Raw genomic sequence first — 10,534 nt, 5'->3', positions numbered from 1 at the left:
GGAATGACCTACAATTTCTGGTGATATATAATATATATATATATATATATTATATATATATATATATATATATATATAGTATTATATATATATATATATATATATATGTATATATATATATATATATATATCTATATAATATTATATATATATATATATATATATATAATATTATATATATATAAAATTTAATTCATGGCAGAACTGAACTTCTGACTGGCAATGTAAGATTTCTTCCGACAGTTTGGCGAACGTAGGATAAAAAAGATAAAAAAAAAAAAAAAAGTAGAGGGATTGATGCTCACCCTTACTCCATTGTTGAGCAGTTCTGGAACATTGACGTGAGGGGTTCCATCGTGCTCCATAGAGCCCAAACTGGAACTGGACGAGTGATAACTGTGACGGAGAATAGACCCACTATCGTAGCTCTGCCCACTCAACCTGAGATAAAAAGGGAAACATTAGTTTTGGTGCCTTTTTTTTTTTGGTATTTATCAGTTATCAGTTAATCACTACACTGCATATGGATAGCCATGTCCTGACTACCTGAAGAAAGATCAGCATACAAAATCTTATGTAATAAACAAGGCTGCATAAATTTATGGAGGTTTTTTTTTTTCAACTAAATTTTATGAAATACACAGGGCTGCATAAAATTTTGGATTTTTTTTCAACGAGAACGAATTCTCTTGATCTGACCTCAATAGAGGCTGAAATTTCCAGGGCATATACTAATAAGACGGAATGAAAGAATAATACGTTTGATTCTTTATGTACAAATTGTGCAAACTGACTGTTACAAATAGCTAAAATACATAACCATAATGCATGAAATTAAAACGCACCCAGGATTATTTTACAAGAAAAAAATAGTTTATCAAAGCAATGCCTTCTCTCTCTGAATACGAGTCATATCTCCCCCAAGTAACAAGTCATTTTTAATAACTGCCCTTCACATTCTCTTAAGCAAGAACTAGTCTACGTAAAAAAAAACTTCTTAAAGGGAGGTACAATTTAAGAAGCAGCTATTGAATGAGATCATTATTTAATAGAGCAGGACAAAGTGGGCGTGTGTGTGTGTGTCTGTACGCGCGGGCGCCGCCGTCATGTCCGACCTGTGCTGATGAGTGTGGGTGGAGGTGGAGGCGCGGCCCGAGTCGAGGGAAGTCGTGGAATTCCGACACCCGCCCGAGGATGCTGTGGAACCCGTGGTAGAGGACCCGCTGCCCGATCCTGGACTAGAGCGACCTGGGGACTGCAATGGACAGACAGAGAAGAGACAGAGAGAGATGTCAGTGATTGGGCGTGGAATTAATAACAATAATTATAATAATTTATATACAGAAAGGACACTCGGTAAGACGTTGATATGAATAGAAATAACTGATATGGTGATAATAAAAACTTGGGCGTGGAATTGATAAGCATAATTATAATTATCTATATACAGAAAGGACACTTGGTAAGAGTCGATATTGAGAGAAATAACTGAATATAGTGATAATAAAGACAGTAATGTGGGCAATGTAGAAATTAACTTCTTCCTCAAGAGATACATATACATATACATATACACACAAGTGTGTGTATATGTATACGTGTGTATAATACATACATACATACATACATCATGAACACATACAATGTATATATGTATAAAATTTAAAATTAAAGTTGCAAAATGTTTACAAATTTAAAATATCAAAAAGGAACAACTGAAAGGACAGCTTAAAAACCAAAACCTAAATCCCCCAACCACCGGCCCCCCCAAACAAAAAAAATAATTACCACAGTTCAGCAGAGCTGGACCAACCTTTTCAGTGACAATGTTAAGACTGAAGAGAAAAATCAAGGACTAAGAGAGCTTCATTGTGCAACTAACTAAATTTTCTTAAATATATATATAAAGGCACAAGCACACACAGTTCATGCATATCATCAACGTAATGTTCATACACTTACACACGCAATGCCAAGTCCATAATCAGATAGAAAGCGAGGTGTAACTTGGCAGACATGATATAATGAGTTGACGCCCCTTCTTAAAACCTTATGTATCCTATCTTGACAACAAAAAGCTGTCTCGTCTGCAATACACCTACAATTTCGATGCTTATGATTGGGAGGAAAATATGCGGAGCAGAAAGTGGTCATTATTCAGAACATGTCACCGACGGATAATAAAAATGGGGAAAATATGTACAAAGGGGAAAAAAAATCTACAAAAGGAGCTGTGTCTTGTACGTAACAGAAATTGCACTGAGCAGTGTCTAAGTTTAATATCGAATCAGCTTCTCCTTGAATCCACAATAGTGATTTCACTAAGCATTTAATTTTTTTAACCTATTATCTTCAAGAACTCCACAAAAGGTCATAGTTGGGCAAGCTCTCACGTAATATAACAAGATACAACGTATAACTTCCTCAGTATGGTAATGCGCAAGAAGACTGAGCTATATCGTTATGATGCAATTATTACTAATTCCCCTCTCAACGTGGAACTGTTGACCCATTCCCTCCCCATACCCCACCCCCCAAAAAAGCACTGGGCAACTTGACGCAAAATACATCACTTCCATACCAAAAGTGTTGCCATCCTGCTGAGTCGACAATTAAATGACTCAAGAGGAAAGACACTTTCAGGACAGTAACTTAAGCCCGTCTAATGGTAGCATAACATGACTTCAACGTACACCGAATATGCTCAGGAAATGAACTGTTGACTCGTCATAAAAGGAGGAGAAATGTCTTAAAAATAATAAAAGCCAGATATCATATAACGACGTTAAGAGAGAAAGAACAGCATGCCATGAAGTGATCTGGACATGCGAAGAGAATCATCAAATAGCAACAATCACACGCCAACATGAGGTTTGAACTTCTTCACTGATTAGGTTTTGATTTGATTTACATAGATTTTTGGCATCATGCCAAGCACTGGGGCAACAACTAAGGCCATTCAGCGCTGAAACGGAAATTGACAGTAAAAGGTTTGAAAGATGTGACAGGAGGAAAACCTCAAAGCAGTTGCACTATGAAACAATTGTTAGGAGAAGGTGGACAGTAAGATGGAAGAAACAATTGATAAGAGAGGGTGGATAGTAAGATGAAGAAAGAGAATATGAACGGAGGTACAGTAAAAGGGATGAAAGTAGTTGCAGTTAGGGGCCGAAGGGACGCTGCAAAGAACCTTAAGTAATGCCTACATTGCACCGAATGAGGTGCACTGACGGCACTACCCCCCCTACGGGATCCACTGATTAGGGCTTGGTAAAGCGTATACTGACTAACTCTTCTAAAAGTATATATCTTCATTTACTTATCCAACACTAAACTTCTTGCCAGAAACACTTGCAACTAAGCTCCGCATTTGTTTGCAATACCTGGACATCAATCCCCTGATCTTCCAGCGAAGTTTGCTGTTGATATGTGAGGTAGGAGGTGTATGTGCCGTCTGGCGGGACATGGTGAGGCGATCCAGGCGATGTTTTTGGACACATAAGATGAGCAAACTGAGGAACTCCACCCTGGAACAGATCGTCAGATATGAGAGGGAGAGAGGAACCGATCTACAACAGCATTCTGAACAGGCGTCCGTCCATACCTGTTCGTCGTGCTGTTTCTTTCATATTGCATGGTTTGCATTCCTTATCAAATATAACAATACTTTCTCAAATAAAATTTTTTATATATAAATAAAATCTTATATTAACTTTGAAGTGAACATTTATATTTATGAACATCAGCAGTACAAGTTTTGTAAACTACTCTTTCTTTCATTTTGCAAGGCTTGCATTCCATATCAAATATAACAGCACTTACTTATATTAAGACTTTTATATATAGATAAAATCTTATATTAATTTTCAAGTGAATTATATTTATATTTAAGAACACCAGCAGTACAAGCTTTACAAGCTACTCTTTCTTTCATTTTGTATGGCTTGCATCCCATATCAAATATAAAAACAACACTTTCTTATATTAAGACGCTTTTATATATAAATAAAATCTTACATTAACTTTCAAGTAAATATTAATTTCTATGAACATCAGCAGTACAAGTTTTGTATGCTACTCTTTCTTTCATTTTGCAAGGTTTGCATTCTATATCAAATATAACAGCACTTACTTATATTAAGACTTTTATATATAGATAAAATCTTATATTAACTTTGAAGCGAATGATAATTACATTGAGGAACATCAGTAGTAACAATTTTATAAGTGTTAGGTCTAATTTTAGACCTACGGTCGAAGCACATATTACTAGAGGAGAAAAATCCATTACCTGGTTAGGAAAAGTGAATTGCTGATTATGAAAATGCGACGGGGAGTTGTTCCCATGCTGGCCGTTGTTGTTGGTTGTATTGTTGCTGCTATTGCTGTTGTTGTTATTGTTGTTGTTGGGGTTATTGGTTCCAACACGTCCCAGCTGCCCGTGGTCACAGTTGACTGTTGGGAGAAAAACGAACGTTAGTTACCGGAAAAGTTGCAATACGAATGTTCACATTACCTATAAAAATTCATTTGCAAATACTAATAAAAAATACAACCGACATCATCATACAAATTAGATGGCTTCACAGTAAAAAAAAAAAAATCATCTGAAATTTTCTCAAAAGTTCCTGACAAAAAAATGTTTAAGCTAAATTTTTTTTAAACTTTTTTTTCCCCTGGAAAGTTGCAGCATACGTTTTACACACCATAATGAAAAAATAAATAAGTAAAAAATAAAAAAATAAAAATAAAAATACACTAATTTGAGCTAAACTCCAGAAAAAAATATGAGATAAAAACGTCTACGTTCACTCCATGACTTCACAAAATAAGCGTGATAGAACATCATATTTGTGTTCGTTTCCATGTTTACATTTCGCCTCTTTTGATGATGATGATGATGGAACGGCGGCGTTTCAGGGTCTGGTGGCTTGAGGAGGAGAGGAAGAGGAGGAGGATGGAGAAATGGAGGAGGATGGGGAAAGAGATGATGCTTGGATGGATGATGGGAGGAGGGGAGGGAGGGGATTGGAGAAATTAAGGAGGAGGGAGGAGGATGAAGAATTTATGGGATTATTGATGATGAGGAGGAGGTAAAGAGGAGGACCGATGGGATGGAGGGGGAGAGGAGATATGAGGGAGGGAGGGGAAGAGGATGAGGGGAGGAGGTGATGAGGGGGATGATGATGAGGAGGAGGAGGATGGGGAAGGAAATGGGGGAGGGGGAGGGAGAGGGGAGGAGGGGAGATTGATGAATTGAATGATTGATGGGATGATGATAGGAGGAGGAGGGAGGAGGATGGAGAAATGAGGGAGGAGACGGATGGGGAAGCGGATTGATTGATGATGATTGAAGGGAGGGGGAGAGGGGTAGGAGACGATGGTGGACAGGAGGAGGAGGAGAAATGAGGGAGGAGGAGGAGGAGGGGAGGGGGAGGAAAGGAGAAATGAGGAGGAGGAGGAGGATGGAAGAGAAGATGATGATGATGAGGTAGGGGGGAGGGATGGGGAGTAAATGAGGGGGAGGGGAGGAGGGGAAGGGAGATGAGGAGGGAGGGGGAACGGGGGGAGGAGGAAAAAATGAGGAAAGGAAGGAAGGAGGGGGAGGGAGGGGGAGGGAGGAAAATGAGGAGGAGGAGGATGAAGAGGATGGATGATGAAATGAGGAGGAGGATGATGGAAGGACAAATTAGGAGGAAGGGTAAGGGGATAGAGAGAAAAAGAAGAGGATGAAGATGAGAGGATAGTTAGAAGATGAGGAGGAGGGGATAGAGAGAGGAGGAAGAGGAGGAAATGAGAACAGAGAGGAGAAGAGAATGAGGGAACAAATTTCGGAGAGGGAAGAGTGATGAAGAAAGTAAAAAAAATAAAACGGAGGCCGGACTAGGTGACCATGGAGAGAGCTGAAGGGTAAAACAGAAGGTAGAGTAAAAAAGAAATTAAAAACAGGAAAAAAGAGAGAACTAAAGAAAACAGGAAACGGAGGAAAAGGGTGAGGAGGATTGAGGAGGAAAAGGAGGAGGTAAGCCAGCTATTTGGTCGATGGTCTAAGTGTGTTTCCTGTCGTCGTGTTCTCTTACTTTTTATCTCCATGTCCTATCTCGTGTCATTATCCATCATCATTACCATCACTCGCTATCATCATTTCCACAAAATCTCTCCTTATGATGACAGTTCCAGCAACAACTGCGTTCTCTCTCTCTCTCTCTCTCTCTCTCTCTCTCTCCTCTCTCTCTCTCGGCGCTAGTGATCTTTGATACTGTCGGGTCAGTTTAACATATACAACCCCACCCCCAACTCTCACCCCCAACTCTCTCTCTCTCTCTCTCTCTCGTCTCCTCTCTCCTCTCTCTCTCTCTCTCTCTCTCTCTCTCTCTCTCTCTCTCTCAACTTGCATATTCCCGTTGTTGAACCAAACAAAAACTTCTTTCAGTTTTCTTCTGAAGATTGAAAAAGAAACTCACAAAGTTACTGTGTATAACGTGTTTACTTATAAGTAAAATAAAATGTAAATACTTATAAGTAAACACGTTATACACAGTAATTTTGTGGGTTTCTTTTTCAATTCCCGTTGTTGTTTAACCACCAAACGTTAACAGAATATTCCTCTTTAAGACATTGTCTTTGAGTCTTTATGCATAACATGTCTGACAACCAACCAAAAGAAAATATATCTGATAATCTGATAAAGAGACCAGGAAGGAAGCTTAATTTTTCAAGTCAAAAGATTTTGCACGGCAGTTCCTGCCTACGTACTTCTGTGCATTACCAAGATTCAACAAACTCTCCTTGCTTGGGAAAACTGAAAATTGATAATTTTACTGACGTGCCCTCTCTCCCTGCACATCCATCTCAAGCAAGACATATGAAGAAAACGAACAGAACTTCAGCTGATAAGATCAATAGGCCTCGGGGCCACCAAAATACCACAAGAGCAGAGACCCAACCCATCCCCTGGAATGTATGCAAAAATGACCTATATGGCCACAGTCTGCAAGTGTGAATACCAAGCGGATGCATGGGCATTCCTCCAAAGCGGCCCATCCAAGGAGCCAGCGAGATGAACCCGACCTTGCATCTCTCTCTCTCTCTCTCTCTCTCTCTCTCTGTGCGTGTGTTGAAAGGAAGGCATCTCTCTCCCTCTCTGTTGAAAGGCGCACCTCTCTCTCTCTCTCTCTCTCTCTCTCTCTCTCTCTCTCTCTCTCTCTCTCTCTCTCTCTCTCTCTCTTGGCTGAAAGGCACAACAAACTTTATAAGGAGAAAATTATATTCGGGAATACAATTACTGCGATTAGGGGAACAAGAGAAGTTAATATTGGGAGCTTCGTGGGTGTCGTCTGCGACCAAATATGCTCCCAAAAATAAAAAAAAAAGACGACCAAAAAGACGACCAGCAATCATAATTTATGCACAATTTATGCACAAAATCTAGTTCTGAAATTCGAAAATATATTACGTATCGAAACCAGCTCTGTTACGAATTGCACAGCAAGCGAGGTCGTCTTCTTCTTCCTTCTAAATTGACTCATTTTCCAACTGAACATTTATCAAATAAAATAAAATTCTCTCTCTCTCTCTCTCTCTCTCTCTCTCTCTCTCTTAACGCCCCCGCCCCAACAATAACAATCCTCCCCTTAACATTCTGTTATCTATTTGACGGAGTACTGGCAACAGTTGCCCCAACCAATCAGAATTGGTGGATTTACATGAAAATTAAAACACCCGAGGATATCAACATGTTAGGGAGTCTTTCCCAAAACTATTCCATCATTAGTTATGAATTATGGCTAACTTAAGTCCATAGTAGACAAGCGTGCATTCCTCCATAGTAGATACGTGCATTCTTCATCAATGTCTAGAAATGATTCACAGTTACAAGAAAATTCATTCATAACATGTGCAAAACCCTATCTTCTTCCATAGTTAGATCATATTCATAGCATAACAATGAAATTTAAATTTTCTAATACTAAAGGTACAAAAAATGTTATAAAAAAAATCTAGAGGGTTGAATTAATATTTATCCAAGTTAGTAACCCATTTTCTTAGTATCCTAACTACGAACACTTCAGAACCTAAGCTCTCGTTTATTAACTCATGTGAAGATTTTGGTTAGCTGGCAAGGAAAACTCTGATGGTCCATATCAGCCTCCCTTCCAAACATCACCACACTTGGATAGACCATAATAGGGCTAACGCTGATTTAAACTAACCATCAGAAATCAAAATGAGAACAGAAAGTCTTACAAAGGGGCACTAGTGAAAGATGGCGCTATTAAAGAGAGGAAAATTAAACAGGAAATCATCAGCCACGTTTTAAACGGCCGATGACTCGACAAAGTCATTATACCCTAAGTACCCCGTGGTCTCCCTTTCTCTGGGGTGATTACGTGGGATATTGTAGTGCTCGCTGCAGACAAAATGATTCGCAGAAGGTTGGTGATATCAATCGAGAGATGATTAACGACTCGCTTTTATACGTACTATCATCTACGAACTCCCAGGCTGTGTGCGAGGAGGCCATTTATCACAAGAGAAGATGAACCTTATAATGACGACGAATGTACCCAGGCGATGTGCATTACAAAGGTTGTGGGGGCATTCTTTTGATCCTCACCTTTTCCCAATATCAAAAGTCATCGCCGAATCTATTATAAGTAAATTGAAGCACAAAAATTCTACGGCAGAATTCACGTCAAGCAATCACTGATGCCAGTCAAGATAGGGTCATCTTCAGGTATAACCTGCCAGACGACTTTTGCTTCATCACGGTACAAAAACACAATTTCTGGATAGAAAAAAAAAAAATTAAACTCGAGCAACCTTCCATGGTCCAAAAACATGCAAAACTACGGTAGCCAAATGAACGCCGCTGTCAGGTACGCGAGAGATAATACGAGGGCTTCTTGAAGGCAGAAGGCAAAGCGAAAAGCACTAGACCAGTAATGATGAAATTACTTACGGAACATGCAACCAGCTGCATGTCAGGTTAGCTGATCCGTCTAAATAATAAAAGAATAAGAACCAAAACACCAAAGGTGATTATCTGTTCGTGTGTACGGGAACGCTCGCTGATATGGAAGGTAAGCAGTGTTTCATACAACTCATACAATCTCCATTCCACCCACCTCACCCCGTTTCCCAAACAAACTCCCTCTGGTGGCAGAAACCAATATGGAAACCAATACGTACTGGGCAAGGTCACCTAAATTAGTTGTGTGGAAGGATAAAATAAAAATTATATATATATATATATATATATATAATATATATATATATATATGTGTGTGTGTGTGTATATAGATATATATAGACATATAAATGACAAAAATAGTGAAGTCAAAAATGAATACAGAATATCCTTGAGTACTCACAAATCTGACAATTTCAAAGATATCATATAACGTTTACACAAACGTCAATGTCATTTTGGTTCCAAATATATTTAAGAAAAAAAAACATGCAACCGACACTGATGACCACAACCGTTGTGACGCCAAATAACGACAATCATTACCCAAGCAAGAGAAAACGACCAAAGTAAAGGGAACCGTCTGAGTGATTGGAATGCCAATAAAAAAAATATAGACAAAAATAAATACAAAATCACAAAAATAAAAATCGTCAACGCATCAGATAAGGCAACGACGCTAATTGGTCCGAGCTCTTAAATGCTGGCAGTACTGATGGTTATCGGTAACACTGATAAAACGTACAAGAGCGAAGCGCAGCATAAGATGAACGTCAAGGGACGGGTTGAGATGAATATAGAATTTAGGCCAAAGGCCAAGCACTGGGACCTATGAGGTCATTCAGCGCTGAAATGGAAATTGACAGCAAAAGGTTTAAAAGGTGTTAACAGGAGGAAAACCCTCAAAGCAGTTGCACTATGAATCAAGTGTTAGGAAATGGTGGAAAGTAAGGTGAAGAAATAGAATATGAAAGGAGGTACAGTAAAAGGAACGAAACTGGTTGCAGCTAGGGGCCGAAGGTACGCTGCAAAGAACCTTTAGTAATACTTACAGTGCACCGCATGAGGTCCACTGACGGAACTAGAACGAAACTTATTGAAACAGGACATGGAGGCCGAGTAATAATGCATCTTAAGAAAAGAAAATTTAAATATTCATTATGCTTAAATTTAACAGTAAGATTATTTAGAAGTATATATAGCAATGGAGAACTTGAAACGACGGCAACGGGATGATGAACATCGAAATAATTAGGCAAATTTAATCGAAAAAATGAGGACGAGGTTTGCGAACATCGATGGATGAGCGAATTTTCTTTTTTTGAAACAAATTGAAAATTATTATTGTGTGATATTGAGTATTTGAAAAAGTCACACCGGCTAAAATCAAAAACGCCTAAAATACAACCAAATCTATCTGATAAGTTAACATAATTAATTTCCAATGGCCTCTTACTCCCAACAATATACTTTAAAATACCATTAACGGCTAAGTAATAGTTTTAATTTAGCAATCCGTTCCATCTTCGAAATGTTATCGGTATGATCCACCCATACAGTAAT

At 38.7% G+C, this 10,534-nt stretch overlaps 1 protein-coding gene across 8 annotated transcripts in view; it reads right to left on the bottom strand.

Moving 5' to 3' along the window:
- The window catches only part of LOC135225653 (caskin-1-like), a 1,822,025-nt gene that overhangs the window by 34,827 nt on the left and 1,776,664 nt on the right, over positions 1-10,534 (bottom strand). For all 8 annotated transcript variants that reach the window (XM_064264987.1, XM_064264986.1, XM_064264981.1 and 5 more), the window contains 4 exons: positions 4,292-4,455; positions 3,384-3,527; positions 1,116-1,255; positions 306-441 (listed from right to left, as the gene is read on the bottom strand). In XM_064264987.1, the coding sequence (XP_064121057.1) occupies positions 306-441; positions 1,116-1,255; positions 3,384-3,527; positions 4,292-4,455 (584 nt within the window). The remainder of the gene's footprint in view (positions 1-305; positions 442-1,115; positions 1,256-3,383; positions 3,528-4,291; positions 4,456-10,534) is intronic.

The sequence above is a fragment of the Macrobrachium nipponense genome, chromosome 13, assembly GCF_015104395.2.
Source record: "Macrobrachium nipponense isolate FS-2020 chromosome 13, ASM1510439v2, whole genome shotgun sequence".
Classification (NCBI taxonomy): Eukaryota; Metazoa; Arthropoda; class Malacostraca; order Decapoda; family Palaemonidae; genus Macrobrachium; species Macrobrachium nipponense.
Note: the sequence above shows the minus strand (reverse complement) of the source record. Positions and strands in the feature narration are given on the sequence as shown.